This window comes from Falco rusticolus, chromosome 3 (assembly GCF_015220075.1).
Source record: "Falco rusticolus isolate bFalRus1 chromosome 3, bFalRus1.pri, whole genome shotgun sequence".
Lineage (NCBI taxonomy): Eukaryota > Metazoa > Chordata > Aves > Falconiformes > Falconidae > Falco > Falco rusticolus.
The window spans coordinates 89,606,512-89,624,165 of NC_051189.1; the positions used below are offsets into that span (position 1 = coordinate 89,606,512).

At 42.2% G+C, this 17,654-nt stretch overlaps 2 protein-coding genes across 9 annotated transcripts in view; one reads left to right on the forward strand and one right to left on the reverse strand.

The window, feature by feature from the left end:
- The window catches only part of PIGN (phosphatidylinositol glycan anchor biosynthesis class N), a 106,918-nt gene extending 105,205 nt beyond the window's left edge, over positions 1-1,713 (reverse strand). For 3 of the 4 annotated variants that reach the window (XR_005103152.1, XM_037379974.1, XM_037379976.1), the window contains exon 1: positions 1,640-1,713. The gene's annotated coding sequence lies outside the window, so the exon portion shown is untranslated. Of the gene's footprint in view, positions 1-1,572; positions 1,592-1,639 lie in introns of those variants that run through there. The other variant, XM_037379975.1, reaches the window with a different exon arrangement.
- Positions 1,714-1,910: 197 nt separating this feature from the next.
- Positions 1,911-17,654, forward strand: part of RELCH (RAB11 binding and LisH domain, coiled-coil and HEAT repeat containing) — a 79,032-nt gene continuing 63,288 nt past the window's right edge. For 2 of the 5 annotated variants that reach the window (XM_037379055.1, XM_037379056.1), the window contains exons 1-2: positions 1,913-2,610; positions 17,502-17,591. In XM_037379055.1, coding sequence (XP_037234952.1) covers positions 2,115-2,610; positions 17,502-17,591 — 586 coding nt within the window. In that variant the 5' untranslated portion in view covers positions 1,913-2,114. Of the gene's footprint in view, positions 2,611-17,007; positions 17,253-17,501; positions 17,592-17,654 lie in introns of those variants that run through there. The other 3 variants (XM_037379058.1, XR_005102968.1, XM_037379057.1) reach the window with 3 other exon arrangements.

Consider the following 17,654-nt stretch of genomic DNA (forward strand, 5'->3'; position numbering starts at 1 on the left):
TTTAAAAGCACATTTTTCTCCAGCTCTGGAGAATTTTTTAATTTTAAATTTTAAAATTTTAGTTTAATTTAAATTTAAATTTTAAAAGCACATTTTTCAGCTCTGGAACACACATTTTAGCCGTGTTAACTTTATCCCAGCCATCCATAAATTATTTTGAGTGACAGCTGTAAATATTTCAGTTAGTTTCATAAACCCCAACAAACCTCTTTTGAAATACCAAAACAGAGAAAAACATTTACATTATTTCAGGCGAAGAACATTGAAAAAAATAGTCCTTACTGTAACTGCACACAGAAGTCGGCAAAAATGAGTCTCTCAAAATTAAGAAAGGCAGAATCTAGGGTTTGAACGACCTTTAAACTTTAAGCCACATGTAACCGCTACCGATCGCCACTAGGGGCCGCTACAGGACACCCGTAAGCATTTCCCTCCATTTTAAGGGAAGCGGCAGAACACCAGCCCATCAACTCTTAACAAACTCATGCTAAACATGCTTTAACTCCCCAGAAATGAAAGTACACAAGATTTCTTCAAGGGTTCCTAATCCCACCGGAGCAGCAACAGTAAGATTTTTTTACTCGCATTTTTATTGGGGTCTGAGTCAAATTTTAAAGCATTTTCAATATAATGCCATTTTACCTTATGCTACAACCAGTTCACACTCCACTAGTTACTCTATTTTTGTGTATCAGTAACATAAACCAGTACGTTAACGAAAGAATTCAAATTTTATTGTAGGACAGAATGCAAAATTGAATACACTATTTACAAATTTACACAAATTAACAAGAGACGGAAAGCCAGTCTTTTATAGCATACTATCATGATATGAACAGAATAGTTTGTCGTCATAGTACTGAATATTGCTTCTAGACTTCTGTATTACCGCAACATGTTGCCACTATTTTATTGCCAAGATTTCAGCAATATTCTGCTCTCAGTAAAGCAAATAACTCCTAGTGAATCAACTTGATGCAAACAGCGCTCCTATTAATAGGAACGGGGCACGATTTACATATATATATAAAAAACCAGAACAGAAACCAATGCTGATCTTGTTCTTCATCATGTCTAGTAAGCTGAACTTCCTTGGTTAGCTAACAGTGCCTATTGCTACACTCAAGATTCAATTTGAGTTTCTTGCCAGGTAACACACAAGGTTAACAGCTTCACATCGTCTTTTTAGCAGCAGTAACTCATGACCACCCGTGCCCCCACACTTCCCAGTTTCAGGCCTACCAGGCACACTTCCTGCTGGACTATGGCTCACCCCTGCCGGGGGCACGGAGCCCAGGCCGCCCAAGCACCGGCCCGGCCCGGGACACCCCGCTCAGCGCTGCCCTCTCCAGGCAACCCCACACCGGCCCAACCAACCAACCCAGGGTGACGGGGAGCTGGGCCCTACCCGGGCGCTGCAGCCGAGTCCCACACCCCACCACCGCCCTTACGCCACCGGGCGGACCACCGCTGCCAGGCCACTAGCCCAGCCAAAGCTCTCCGGAGGCCAGAGGGGCAGGCCTGCGCCTGCACCTGCCCCCACAAGCAGAAACCGGATGCCGAGAAACCCACCCGGCCGCAGCCCACCCCCACCGGGGCACCCGCGGCCCGCGCTCAGTGCGCAGGCGCCAAGACTCACTCCTCTCCTCTGCCGCGAGCCCAATGGCTTCCGCTTCCGCCTGTCCCTTCCCGCTCCTCGGCCACACCCCTGCCCTGGCGCCACACGCGAGCCCCGCCCCTCGCAAGGCACCTCCTGCTCCCTCGGGCCCCGCCCCGAGACCCCGCCCGTCTCTCGCGTGCAGGGGGCGGGCGCGAGGCCTGGACGGGAAGGGGCTGAGTGCTGGGGCGCTGCTCGGGGTTGGCGGGGGGAACTCTCGCGAGAGTTGGGACCCGGAAGCGGTAGTGAGGCCGGTGGGAGGCGGCTGAGGAGGCGGCGGTGACGGTGGTGGGAGGGAGTCGCTGTTGCTGCCGGCGGCAGCGCCCGCAGCGGCGAGGGGGGCTGGCAACGGCCCTGGCAACGGCCCTGGCCCCGGCCCTGTCAGAGGTGGCTGCGCCGGTGGCGGTTCCGCGCAGGCTTTGCCGAGGTAGCGCCTCGGCAGTGGTCGCGCCGTAAGATGGCGGCGGCGGGCGGCGGCAGCAGCGTGAACCCCTTCCTCAGCGACTCTGAAGAGGACGAGCCCGAGGAGTCCAGGCCCGGCGGCGGCGGCAGCAGCAGCAGCAACGAGCCGGGCGGGCCGGCATACCCGCAGCAGCAGCAGGAGGCGGCGGCAGCCGCGGGGAGCCCCGAGGAGCTGCCGGGTTTGCGTGCGGCGGCGCCGGGCGATGCCGGCGGCGGTGCGGGGGCGGGCGGCGGGGTCGGCGCGGGGGAGCCGCCGCGGCTGTCGATGGACGCGATAGCAGCGCAGCTTCTGCGGGACCAGTTCTTGCTGACGGCGCTGGAGCTGCATACGGAGCTGCTGGAGAGCGGCCGGGAGCTGCCCCGGCTCCGCGATTTCTTCTCCAACCCCGGCAACTTCGAGCGGCAGAGCGGCACGCCGCCCGCCGGCGGGGCCCTGGGCGGCAGCGCGCTGGGGGGAGCAGGCGGCAGGGAGCCCGGCTCCGGGCAGCTCAGTAAGTGGCTCGGGGGAGGGAGTGTCGGGCCGGGGGCGGCGGGCGGTGCGGGCCGGGGGCCTGGGGAGGAGCGGCAGCCGCCGCTGGAGCTGGGCAGGGGCGCCTCACGGCGCAGCCCTCGCCGGTGCGTGTCGGTAGGGCATTTGGGCGGGCGGGGAGAGCGTCTGGCGTCGCTTTTTGTTTGCTGTCCCCTGCGTGTGGGCCTGGGGGGTGCGTGGGAGCGGGGCAGCCGGGGGCTGGGGAGATGGGGTGCTAGGACAGATGTTACCTTGGTCCCGCTCACGTACCTTATGGAGCCTCAGCCTTCCTGTGAAGGTCACGTGTGTGCCAAACGTGGGAGAAACATCAGGGGTGGAAATTTCAGCCTTACTTTTTAGTTGTGTTGGGGTTTCTTGTGCCTTCTTCAGTGCCTACGGTCAAGAGAGATGTTGTGTGCTGTTAGGAGAAAGAGCTGGGTGTTAAGGCATGGCTGCTAAATGTAAAAGTCTGAAAACTGGCAAAAACGGGCTGTCAGGAGCCAGCGTGTTATTTCTGCTGATGCACTGGAATGGTTATGTCATCCAGGGATGGGTCTGAGTTTCGTAGGTCATGCACAATTAACACAATGTTTCCTATAATTAGTGCTGGCATGTTTACTAAGTGTCTGCAGGCTTTGGCTAACCATTTTGGGATTTGGAGTTGGGGAGCAGTACATATACTGAGTTAGTATAGCTTTTGGGAGAAAAAGTGGTACAGATATTAGGAAAATAGTCACGTAGCTGGCCCTAAGAGCTTTTGAGTTTTAGTATCAGATGACTTACAGTAAAATCACTTGTGTGTCTTATCAACGTTAATGTCAAGAAATGTAGAGTTCTGAAGAGGAGGCAGCTTGTGGAAGTGGCATTGAGACAGAGAAGCTGGCCAGCCACCTGACTTTTGAGGATTTAATGAACTAATGGGAAGGTATTGAAATGAAAGTTGTTGTGGTTAGTGGACAGTTGAAAGACTATTTATGTGTATTCTAAGACACCTAAAGTTATTTTGTAAGCAGTCCCGTATTTTTGTTTGTTTTAAAAAATGTTTCTAGTGTTGCGAAGCCATGCAGTTAGACTTAAAATTTGGAAAGAACTAGTAGTATCTAGATGGCTGGGATAATAGACTGTATCTAAGCTTTCTACTTGTTATTGGTTTTCAACATCTTTTAAAAATGGTATGGATTTTTTTTTTAATAATTCATGCTGTTTTATTTATATTCTGGTTATCTTGGTTATGAACGCCTAGAATTTCATACTTGGTTTTGTCCAGCTGAGATCTTCGGTGTGGCCATCTTTATGATAAGATTGGTGAATGTTGCAAAAACTCGTTCTTCAAGGCTTCAAACTGATACAAATTTCTGTTTCATTAAAAGCAGCTTCCTTGGGGATTCCAATCAATTCATCTGATTGATTAAACATTCTCTTTTCTTTGTTAACATGATAAATTGTTTCCACTTATTGATAATGTGTGTACTCCAGTAGAATTAAAAAACTGCAACCTGTGTAACTGGTGTTGTGCATGCAAAAAAAATGGCCAATGTATGCTTCTGTGAGAGCATAGTAATGATTATTGTCCTGACTTGCTGAATGATAGATAGTGATGGGACATCACTGTTAAAAAAAAGGGGGGAGGAGGCAGTGGGAAGAGATGTGTGAGGGGGCACTAGAACTTATTTTGGAGCAGTTTAACAATGTCATGTGTTAAATATCATGCTAGACGTTAGGTTAAAGGTTAAGTGTCGTGAAATCTGATGTGTACAAGGTTAGAGAATGCTTTTCAAAGGATTTTTTTGTCTCAACAAGGATTCAAAAGGCAGTTCACGTTGAGTGACATTGAAAGGTGACAGATCGAGAACAATGAAAAAAAGATTTTTTCTATAGCTCAAGTAGATTTATATTTTTTTTTAACTTACTGCCGTCAGACTTTCTTGCAGTCTGGAGTCTAGCACTGAACTATCAATTGTGACAGTGCTGTTCAGCCTGCTTCTGGTTAATGTCAGCAAGAGATGATGGTCTTATGCCTCTGAATTTATGCTAATTTCCAAATGTTAAAAAACAGATTGCAGAAGACTCTTGATAGGCTGACAATTATATGGTCTTTGAAAGAATTCATCTCTTTTTCCCTCTTAAGCATCTGGTATTGTTGGATTTAGGTAGAAGACTAAGGCACCGGTCAGATGGAAAAGTAAGTTTGGATAGTTTCTGAAGGTGGTTAAAAAGTTCAGTTTTGTTGAGAGGTCCAGTCTGTTGTGCTCACATTTGTAGATCCTCACATGAAGACTTGTGGAGAAATATATATGAGTAGTTCAGGTACCTTCTCTCGCTTTTATGTGCCAGAAGGTATCTGAGAATAAACCAATAGGTTTCTTCATAGAAACTATTGATGTAGAAAGTAGCAGAGTTTGGAATGATTGTCACTTCAAGGTCAGTAGAATGTTATGCTTCAGTGAATAAAAATTCTTAATGTGGTCAGATTAAAAAAGAAGCAGCTTTTTATTTCTGTTGATACCTAAAGTCAGAATTTCTTCTTGGCACGAGCTTTGTACCTGCTCTTCCCTGTCCCAAAGTTAGATGAATTTCTGTGGGTTTTACACTGAGGTTTTTAATAATCTGAGTGGATGGAGAAAAAGTATGACTGTCAATTCTTATTGAATGTGAAGTATGTTTGGAATGCCGCCTGAGGATTTCCACAGAGCAATAGAAAGCTTTCATACTCTGCATTCCTATACAGAATGGGAGAATTTCAGTGCAAGTGTTCATTGGCACTTCTCAGAATCCTTTTAGGCAAGCTAAACTATGAGTGCATGCTGCTATTTCTTTTTTTTTTTTGTCTTTCTCTTTATAGACTGCTATGAAGAGATTCAAATGAAGTTTCATAGGATTTAAAACAACTAGCATCATGTGGTCAGCTAGTGACTTAGAAGCTGGTTTGTCTTTGAACCATGTTTCAGAGCACTTGGTTACAAAAGCAAACGATAGATGGCTAGGATTTCTTAGTTTTTTGCAAAAACACCCATCCATTTTCCAGCAGTGGTAATGTCACTCCTGCGAACAGAGATTAAGATATACTGTAATGTAAAATATGGAAATGTATATTGTATCTAGCAACTTTGCTCTTCTAGCCTGAAGCAAATTCTTATTGTGGAGTCAGCACTGTGCCTTTAGATGCACAGAGCTTGTGTAGTCATCCTTCATGTTCAGTATCTCTGCTAGATCTTCACAAACTTCTATGACAGCTTCTTCCATTGGTTTCAATAGCAGTGCCCTCCACATCTGCGAGACCATTTTGGTATGGTTTGGAAGTCTCTCCTTCATACAGTGTTCCATATCTTTTACAAGGCTTTGGTTAGGACCTACATATTAAACTTGAATTTGTGTCCCCTTGCGTATCATCTTTGCATAAGAAAGTACAATACAAATTGAGACACTTGAAATTTAGAAATAAAACTGGCTCAAATGTCTCATCCTCGTTCCTGAACCTCAGATGTTTTCCTGTATATACGTATGACTAGAATTCAAGCTTGGACATTGTGGGTGAAGAAACCTTTTTGGTTTTGGGTTGTTTTTTGGGGGTTTTTTTTATGTCTTTGATTGCTATGCTTGGCAAATGCCTTTACTGAAGGGAGCAGCTTACACATAACTAGCTTTAGTCTTAAAATGTGCCTTCATGGCTACAAAAGTTCAACATTCTCAAAGATTTAAATAGCTTTAATGAAAATCATAAAGAAGGGGCTTGAATATTTAAGTTGCATTTACATTTTTCAGGAGTTGATTTGTTTCTAGTTATTTCCAAAATAAGTTGCTTATAACTTTCTGGGAACTTGATTCCAGTTATATTAAGCTAATCTGTGAGTACAAAAATATAATAAATTGTTGCTACTTCTTCATAGTAAGCTCCTGGCTTTGCTTACACTGTGAGATAATTTTTGTTTGTTTCAGATATTGTGAAGTATCTCTGGTTTTGTTTGTAACCTTTCAAATTCAGAAAAGCCATGTGGGAAGACTGTATTGATTATGCCTTTGTGATAAAGGGGTGTCTTGGTGACAGCTCTCAATCCTGAGTTGCAGACACTGTAGCTATATGTAGGCCCTTGTCATGACCAGTCTTTCACCAGATTTTTGTTTTGTTTGAATATATAGCAGAACAGAGCTACCTCAATAAATATCATTCTAAGAAATATAGGAAACTGGAAGACAGATAACCTCTGTTGTTGTAATGGCTAGTTCTTTCTTTGTTAGGTGTTTTGTTGTCAGTTCAACTCTTTTGTTTGCTGCTTTTTAAAGGTAAGCAAAAAATGTATACTTGTCTTGGCTGCCTTTCCAGATGTTGTGACATGGAATGACAACTTGCGCGTAAGACACTGGTTTTACTACCCAGTTTGGGAAAGGTGCTCCTCTTAGTAAGGACAGGATGGAAAGGTGCAGTTAAATAGGTAATCAATGCTGCTGGTGTCGGCAGATGGGAAAGACTGAATATTGTCTCGTTAAAAGTACAGAAAACAGTTAGAAAGTAATAGGTTTGTATGTAATGCTGAAGGGCAGCTGAGTTCCTTGCAGACCTGACAGAAAACACTAATGCCTGGATGAGACCTGAGAGGTTTCATAGTGCTCTGATGTTGGCTTTACTGATAGAGAAGCCACGTGAACTTTCTTCAGTTGTGACTGCTGTAAACCCTTCTCCGTTTCACTGACGGGTATTTCTGAAAAGTTTTCAGTGAGATGTGCTTCATAGCTTAAGAGTGTTTTAAAGACTTCTGCAACTGTTGGAGTTGTCAGATGAATGAAACCAGGTCTGCTGGAAGCTGTTTCTGATGGATAAGTGGATAGCTTAAGCTTTGGCTGCTATCTGTGTTGGGGTGATTTGGGATATAATGGTAGATACTTCGGAAGACAGGTTAGACCCCCCCCTGTAAGGGTATAACTACACAAAGAAATAACAAGATAAGGTAGCATGAGGTAAGCATGACGTTGATGGGCAAAGGAGGACAGACTAGTAGCCACTACTACTAGGCAGGCAAATATCAAGTTATTACTGAGTACCAAGTGTACCATAGTTTACCTTGTAATGTTACTTGCATGTTGTTGTTCTCCTAGAATGTTTGCAGATATGCTATGGGAATTTAGCTGCCTTTTAGTCCTGACTTGCTGTTCTGCCCCTGGGCTAGTTACTGTTACTTTTCTATGTTGGGGAAGGCAGAAGTGAAACTGTATATAGGCATTGCAGTTACTATGGGTGAGTTCAACCATGGCTTGGTTGAAAGCTTCAGCAAAGCAAGCAGGCTTTATGCTGAAGCACACATTTCCTTCTGACGGTATTGCTGTTAGGAAAAGGAGAAGTTTTTTTGAGGGAAGGGAGACAAAAAGGAAAACAGCAATAAGGTTAGCTAGAGCTTTGCATTTCAGAATCAACCACTGAAAGCTTCTTTAAGCTCCCCTGTTTATAATTTCAGTTCCATATATGTTATACTGAGTTTCCTATTGCTTTTATTCCTCTGAAAATGATCTTTTTTTTTGACTGGAGATGTGACTTGTAAAATTTCCAGCAAGCACTCTCTCAGCTGAGCAGAATTTACATGAGCTTCATTACCCGATATAAGAAGATTTGTCTGGTGTTTGCAAGGAAGTTGTGATCAAGAAGGTATTGGTATCAGCTGTGTTGGAAGCTGTGCAGGCCATCATCTCTGTTAATTTAAAATTTGTAAATACTGGACTTCTGTGTTATATAAACCCAGAATTACTGGAAGTGTGGGAAAAAAATCTTCTTCAGGAAGTTCTCATACTTTCAAACTAAGATTTGTTACAAATTCTGAATTAGGTAGCTATGTATATGGAACTATTTAAAATATATCATGAGAAGTCTTTTTCCTGTCAGTATATAAAGACAGGTCGTAAAACCATATGCTGTTGTATGTTCAAAGTTATAACTCTTTATCTTCAATGTATTGTCTTTGATTTTCTAGTGTATTGTAAAGATTCAGGTTTGAGAAACTGAGTTGAACTCTCCTTGAGCATAAGCTAAAACTTTGAGTGATTCAGTAAAGGTTGTAGGCCTTGTATTTTTATTTATGATGCATGTGCCTGAGACATAGCACGAAGTATATTGACTTTGTTGGATGAAAAATTAAACAAAAAAATAATTTAAAGTTTGGGGCGGGTGTGAGGGAGGTGTTGGTGGGTTTTTTTTTTAAGACCAAGCTGAAAAAGCCTTTGAGAAATACCGAACTCTTTACCCTGGTGCGCTGTAGGGGAGAAGCAATTTACTTCCTCCCTTCCTGCAATATAATGCTGCATGATGGTGACGCAACTGATTGGTTTGCTGTTGAATTAAAGGAAATACTCTTACGTAAAAACTCCCAGAATAAGAATTTTGTATTTACATAACACCTACTTTTTCATCGTGGTTTGAAATTGGAGGGGAAAGTGTGCTATCAGCTGGTTTGTTTGTTGTTTGACAAAACTGTTGTAGTAAGAGAAATTATGGCAAAAACTGTCACAGAATTACAGCATGATTGAGGTGGGAAGGGGCCTTTGGAGGTGTCTGGTCCAATCCCCCTGCTGAAGCAGGGTCACCTACAGCTGGATGCCCAGGACTGTGTCCAGGTGGCTTTTAAGTATCTCCAGGGATGGAGACTCCACAACCCCTCTGAGCAACCTGTGCCGGTGCTCTGTCACCCTCACAGTAGAAAAAGCGTTTCCTGACATTCAGAGGGAGCACCCTGTGTTCCAGTTTGTGCCCGTTGCCTCTGGGCCTGTCAGAGGGCACCACTGAGAAGAGCCTGGCTCCGTTCTCTTTGTGCTCTCTCTTCAGGTATCCATACACATTCATGACATGTCCCCTGAGCCTGCTCTTCTCCAGGCTCAGCAGCCCCAGCTTTCTCAGCTTCTGCTTATGGGAGAGATGCTATGGTCTCCAGTTGCTAGTTTTAATTTTTTTTCCTTTTAGTAATTTTTTAATTCTTTACAGAATCCATGTGGACACACATTGTTAAAACTTAATGTCATGGTTTAAACCCAGCTGGCAGCTAGGCACCGCACAGCCACTTGCTCGCTGCCCCCCACAGCAGGATGGGGGAGAGAATCAGAAGAGTGGAAACCAGAAAACTCATGGGTTGAGATAAAGGCAGTTTAATGAGACAGAAAAGAAAGAAAATAATAATAATGAGGATAACAATGATAATAATTATAAAAGAATTAGAATACACAAAACAAGTGGTGCACAATGCAGTTGCTTGCTATTCGCTGACTGATGCCCAGCCAGTTCACAAGCAGCAACCCCCGGCCAGCTTTTCCCCAGTTTATATACTGAGCATGATATCATATGGTACAGAATATCCCTTTGGCCAATTTGGGCCAACTGTCCTGGCTGTGTCCCCTTCCAGCTTGTTGTGCCCCTCCAGCCTTCTCACTGGCAGGGCCTGAGAAGCTGGAAAGGCCTTGACTTCATATAAACACTACTTAGCAACAGCTAAGAACATCAGTGTGTTATCAACATTATGCTCATCCTAAATCCAAAAGACAGCACTGTACCAGTGACTAGTAAGAAAATTAACTCTATCCCAGCCAAAATCAGGACACTTAACTGGAAAATTTAATGCTATCCTGAGATAAATATAGAAATCATAGAAAGAGGAGCAGACTAGAATTGAAATATGAAGAAAACTGAGAGAATACAATGCCTCAGAATTAAGATGGGTATTATCTATACACTTTTAAGTAGTCCCTCAGCAAAGACAGCCATTTAAGGATTAGATTGATACAATTTTGCTTGATGTCAGGGAGTATAAAAGAAAGCTGGATTACTGTGGAAAATGGAAAGATCCTTGTAATGAAAGTTAATTGATACATTTTGGGAAATGCAGTGCTGCATCTTCAAGCATATGGAGTGACTTTGATGGCATTGATGCTTTCTGATTTCTGCTGAAGCCAGCTGGAGTCTTGAGCTGGAAGATGTACCTCTATACCATGTTTCTCCCTTAACTTTTTTTATTTTGGGAAGCTCTGGTAGCTCAAGCACACTGCAGCAGATATGTATGGAGCAAGGCTGGGTTTGATGCTTTCCCCAAGGTCGTGTACCCCTGGACCTCAGCATTCACTGCAGTAACATTCAAATGCCTTTGTGTAGGACTGGCTAATCTGGATACTGCCTGAGGCTGTCTATGCAGTAAGCCCCCCACAAAAGCAGTGTGTTGTTGGTATGGCTTTTCATGGTATCGGCTCAGGTGCATCTGTATTTTAACACACAGTCACTGAATTGGGTTATTTCTATACTAGGATGCAAGATCTGTTTTCTACATGTACTTTAATCTTTCTCATGAGCATCTGCTGTGTTCCTGTCATGGGACAGAAGGTTATCTTTTTGCTGCGATGTATCTGCAAAGTATTTGTTTTACATATCTGGTGATTGTTGGGGTTTGGGTTTTTTCCTTTTTTCCCCTGCTGTTCTTGGCCAGCAAGCATAGGTTAGTTTTCTCCAAGTAGCTTTAGGGTTTTTACCCTCATATACTTTCTATGAATTTTCATAGCTTGTTAGTAATATGAAGTAGACAAATGTATTGATCATCTGTTTTCAATCTGATTTGGATTGCCCGCCATGGACTGGTATTATCTGGTAGTCTTGAATGCCCGTTCTAGGTAATTGGTAAGTGGATTGTTCTGACAGCTTAAAAGTTAATGTTACTCTTAACTTAGTTTCCTTTTCATTTGATGATGCTCTGAGGACTACTTTTCAGAACCTGCCAACTTTGAAAATTCAGCAGGTCTCATTGGGTAAGAATATCTGGGGGAGAGCAAAAGAGGCACTTGCAGTTGCTAAACAAGGTCTGCTTACAGCTGTTTCTTCCTGCATATAACCATACAATTCATGTAAAGCCTGGCTTAAACTGGGAAAGATTTTGTCCTAGTATATGGAATATCTGGTGGAAAGCTGCTCTGATCTTGTTTGGGAGGGATTCACTTTGCACTGCTTCTTACTCCATATGGATATTAATCAAAACCAGATTTCCAGTAGCCAATTATTTGATGAGTTTAAAATGTGGTTAGCCAGCTATTTCGCTCCTCAGCTTAAAATACAGCAACAGTCTTGTTTCAGGGTTACAGGTATTTTTCGGTACAAGTAAACACTTAGTTAGAGATGCAAAATGAATTTGTTTTGTAGAAGGGTAGTATCATTATTACTTCTCCTTGAATGTCAAGGAAAAAGATAGAGTGCTTGGGCTTTGTATGCACCATTTGGTTAATTGTTAGTACATGATGATGGTTTCCTGTGATCTTGGTGAAAATACGACAACTAACTGGCTGCTTTACCAACTAATAGTTTTAAAATCAGTGTAGATGTTATGCTTATGTGAAGATCATTTAATAATTTTTTTTGTATAAGACTGAAACTTATTTCTGCTTAATTCATGTACTGTAAAACTATGGTGAATGTGATCCCTCTTGGTGTCCCTTTAGGTAAGCTGATAAAAATAAACTGCTTTTACCATCAGAATGAATGAAACTTAACCGTATGTCAGTAGAAGGGATTTATCAGGGGTTTTTTAAATTATTTTACATTTTCCTCCTTATATAGTTAAAGCTGAATATGCCTAGGGAACAGAAGCTGTCAGCAGAAATCTGCATGTTATACAGGTGACAGTTCTAGGAATAATAAAAGAATTAAACCTTTCTTCTGGAGTGAAGCAATATTTTAAAAGATTTTATAAGTTAATAAGCAAAACATGGTGATGAACTTGATTTCTAACTTCACAAATGAAATTAAAAACATTGCATTTTCCAAAAAATTGATTAAAAAGCTTCTTAGCTTTTTGTATATAATATGAATCTTAACTTTCTGATTTTTTTAATGCTCTTCCAGTGGTAGAGGTCAGAGACAAGAACTATACGTAGTCTCTCCTTTGCTATTCCAGTCTGTCTCCTGGCATTTCACTAGTATGAACTACAAAAAGCCTAAGCCTATTTCACTTGTTTTCTGTGCACCTATGGCACCCTCTTCTTCCATATTGCAGTGATGCCTTTCTGGAGTTGTTTACACCTGATTGTCAAAATTGTTCTTGTGGTGTTTTACAATTTCTGAGACATGAAATGGACAGCATTATTTTTTCACTATTCACTATGAAAGCTTTTACAGAAAGGAATTGCTGATTAAAAAGAAAAATGTTTTAATTCAGAAATGCTAGAGAAGGTATAAAATCCATGCACAGAAGACTGTTGATAAGAATGTGCATGTCATGACATCAAAATACCTTCCCACTGGTGTGTCACATCGAGGTTTTTTTCTAGAAAAGGAACAGAATTCAGCCAAAGTATACTTCCTTTTCGGCGGTTTCCCCATGCAAGATTCTGCTTTGTTATTCCTTGCCAAATAACTCAAACCTAAGATTTATGATTTTTATTGATAAAAATAAAAGTGAAGAAATATACATTGTTTTCTGTAAAAAAATAGCATTTTTCTTTTCCCCTTTCAGTTCAGAAAGTAGTTCTCTTTTCTGAAGACTTTAGTTGAAATACTTCCACTCATTGTACTGGAGTACAACCATTTGTGCTTCAGAAAGATGGTGGTTTCACATTCCTCGGGTGAGCTACATGGCTGAGCACAGCCCTTCCGTTGCCAGTTACTGTCCTTCAAACGGCCCTGCTCATTCTCCTGGTGAATGAGGCTGTTGCATTGCCACCAGGGAGGTACCATTTTCACCCTCTGATCTTTTGCTGAGCAGGTACATCCATTATGGAAGCATAACGTTGGAGGTTATGTTATTCCATAATTGTCTGGATTGTGGCATTAGTCTTAGGAGATAAACCTCTGCTGATGACTGCCTATGAAGACAGTGGTAAGGAGTAAGGCAACAGATATAGTTACCCCCACAGTGGCATTTTAGGTAGGTGAAGTGATGGGGGGGCTGCCACTGTTCAGCTTTGGGCAGCCTTCAGCACAGCCCTGCCAGGCAGCACATGTGTGCCATGACTCTACTGTTGATATATCTGGCAGGTTTGCCAACCCTCACCTTCCTGGGTGATATTTTCAGTCAACTGTCTCATTTAGCTTTCTCTTCTCACCTTGTTATCCCATGGCTGATACCTTAGTACGCTCTGCCAGAAATCCCTCTTTGCTGTTTAAGCTCACTGTCTCAGTTCCTGTGCAGCGCTTAACTGTTCCTTGAGAAATGTCAATATGTTGTGCAGTAATGGCTCCAGAATTCATCTCGCCTAGTCCCAGCAGGGCAAGATTCAGGTCACTAGAGCTGCTGTGGCAGCTGATAGAAGCAGCAGGTCCCTTTATCCATTTTCCTCTCAGCCTTGGCTCCACAGCAGCTGTGCCTTGGGGCAGAGACTCTGGTGTAGCCCAGGCACGGGCCGTGTGGCACTACAAGCTTTGCAGTATGAGTGCAAGGGGGGGAGCTGCCATTTGGACCTCACCGCGCCTGGCTGAGGTGGAAGCTCATCTTTCCATGTGGGCAGCAGAAACAAATAGCTGCACCAGCACTGAAGGCAGAGGGAGCAGTTCCCACGTAGCTTCCTTCCCTGCTGCTTGAAATCCCTGCTTCAGTGGGAGCTGTGGCAGTGCAACAGTGTCTGTGACTGGGCTTTCTGCCTTCCCCATAGCTGGGACTTGGCAGAGTATAACCTTAGCACCGATGATTCATTGATGCCTGTTGACCCTGTCTGGCCAGGAGACATCTCAGCTGAAGTGCTTCAGCATGGGTGGCTCTTACCTTGGCAGCAGGAGCCACTTCTGCAGCTGTACCACATATTTTAAAGGCAGTAGCCTATAGCAAAGTAGTAGTAGAAGCCTTGTTACATTATTCCAGCTAACCATTTAGTTGAGTTGTGTTATGGAAGGTATGATTTCCCAGCTTGAGTTCTGCAGTATTTATCATCTAGTGGGACACTCAACTAGAAGATGCTGTTCAGCCTGCGTGCATATACAGTTGTCTCTGTTACAGTTCCATTGTGTTTATTTGGAGAGCTGTACGCAGTTCTGTGCGTAGGTTCAGGTTCCACCTATGCGCTACATAAAGACAGTTCTCATTTTTAACCTTATCTTCAGATTTAACACTGTGGACATAATGACTTCTAGCACCCAAAATGGCTTGGTTTAGTAATGACAGCATGCTTGGGGGATGGTGATAACTGGGGCAGGTACCTTTGTAATGGGAAGGAGGATCAGCATTATTGAGAGAGGGAAATACTGGCAGCAAGAAACAGACCACGAGGCTGGTGTTCCTCAGCACATTTTTGTTTGGTTTAATCAATCTCAATCCAGGTATTTGTGTCTCTTTATAATGCAAACCTGTATGTAGTGTGTCAGATGTTTGCTGTTATCATGAACATTGTAATGATAAGGAGAAATCTGAATGATGAATGTACAAGTTTCAACCCTATGAACTGCTGCTGTGCATGTAGATGTTGTGCTTGAGGCAGTTTCTGGGCGTTAATATCATAAACCCCCTTGGTTTTACTTAGTTTCTGTAAGGACCGTTAAGGTTGTAAAACTGATGGATGTTCACTGGTTAGGGTCTGTGAAGTGTTGGATTTATAGCTGCTGGTACGATTTTACATGGCTTCTGTTGTGTACATCCTGATACAGACTTTGATTACCCCAAGCTTTTTTTGAGACAACTGTTTTTTTTTCAAGAAGTTTCTGATTGCTTTGGCAAATAAGCTTGCGGTTTATGGCTGGGTTTGTTTTATCAGTTGTGGGGGGAGAGCATTTGCCTCTAAAATATGCCACTAATCACATGAAAAAAGTTTTGGTGTTTATGGATTTGATGCTTCAACAATTATGATGTGGTTGACTTCACCTGAAAAATTTGGGCTTTGTTTCTCTAATGTTACCTGCTTCATAAAAGAAATATAAAAATGATCTGCAAACATGGCAAGACTGCAGGAAGAAACAGTTGTTTTCTGCTTTTGCTATGGTAATGCCATATACGAGACTGGGTCACTTTTATTAAACATCAGCTTTTCATTGAGATCTCTGTTTGAATGTTGTCTGTTTCTTTAACTTTAGTCTTGAATTTGATTTCAAAAAATGATGTTACAGCTCCCAATGAAATAAATTTGAGCAATACTTACTGAACACGATGTCAGGTGTTTTGAAAATTCAGCTCTGAAGGCTTTCACGCTGTGCATGTAAAATTCATGTTTAGTTTTGAACTTAACCACTCTAAATGTGGTTTCCCATGTATAAAATCTGGTTTATTTTCACAACAGTCCATTTTGCAAAGATGCTGTAAAAATAAGAGTTTGTACTAAGCTGCTAAGTGCTATAGAATAGCCTAGAGAGACTTATTAAATCAGATTAATGTCTGGAAAAAATGCAGTAGGTAAGACCAGAACCTGCAAATGAACAGTGAGTTTTAAAACTAAGTACCGAGTAGAGACTCATTGAGGAGCAACAGTCTGTTTCATTGCCTGGATGACCAAACATAGTTACGGGGGAAAAAGAATGTGATTAAATATAAACTGTATACTATCATATACTTGATGTCCATAAAACAGGCAAGTTAGGGTTTCCAGGCACTTTAATTTTGGTACTGTGTAACTGAGCTAGAGTCAGCTAGCTAGAATTTAGTACTGTGTGGCTTTTCAGGTGAGTGTAGATGCTTTCATCAGTCTCAGTCCAGGTGTTCTTATGTGGCCTGTATGTAGAGAGGATGTCACAATACCTTAAGGGAGAGCTTTGGCTGAAATGTACAAAAAAGGAACTCGTTAATAGATTAATTTTTTTTCCCCCACATAATGCAGAATTGGGAGGGGATTTAAATACTTTCTGTGATGTTAGTCAGAACAGAATTTGATTGACAAGTGATGAAATTGCTTCTATTTCCACCAACAGTTACAAGGCTTTTTGACAGCCCTATGGAATTTGTTCTTTGTTAATATGACAACAGCTCTAATTAAAATTATTTCTGAAGTCCTGCATAGAAATTAATTTCAAAAGGAGGGGATAGATACTAAGTTACTTAATATAATTTCAGCATGTGTTAGGAAGGTGTTCTATGTACTTTGGGCTCTGTCATTGGGTAACTTTTTTGCACATTTTTCTAACAAAAGGTGAATGTGTGCTTCAACAGACCTGAATTTATAATAATTGCATTTTTAATTTTTTTTCCCCTTCCTGAAATGAAAGGTATCAAGGTCAGATCAAAAACTTACGCTGGTTACTGAATTTATTGAATATTTTTTTTTGTTGTTAACAACTTAATTCTGGAGTGTGAAAATGATACCTGCAATAGCATAAGCTGTACTTAATTTGCTTTAGTTTTGTGAAGTAATGCATTCCTTAGTAAACAATGTATTAAATGGGTATGTACTGATGTTGATAGCTAGATCAGGAAATATGTAGAAGTATTTGGTCATGTTAACATCAATTAAAATACTAAAAAAGGGAAAAGGAGTTTGCATATTTGAGGTACTTTACAGGTTGCTGTAAAATGGGAACAGAACTGCCTGATTTTTTTTTTGCAGAACAGTTTGTATCTGTCTGGTTTCTTGTGCGTGCTCACCAACATCCACCACCGTGTCTAAGCAAAGGTCTTCAGCTCTTGTTGAAAAGCAAAGTGCTCCACTGCCACTGCTCCTCATCTGCTGTGGACAGGGTAGAAATGCTGCCTTTTGTGGGGAGCAAGGGTGAATTTTTTAGTGTCTATTCACTGAACTTGCTGAATGCTGTGTTTTTTTCAGTACTCTTGACATACTTTTTACTTAAAAGGGGCAGACTTACAAAATGCAGTAGAATTTCAGTCTTGCAGAACACTTAACTTAGACTTTGATTAACAGTTTCTGAAATTACATGTTTTGACTTTATCAAAGCCAGTCAACTCTTCAGGATTTTTTCTGATTTTTTTTTTTTTTCTTTTTTTTTTTGTCCCCCTTAAGATCGTACCGGAAGCATCAGTACTCTTGATTCCTTAGATTTTGCAAGATACTCTGATGATGGCAATAGGGAAACAGATGAAAGAGTAGCAGGTAAGTGTTTTGTATGATTTAGGAATCATAGATTGCTAACTTCACAGTTTCACTTGTTTCTAG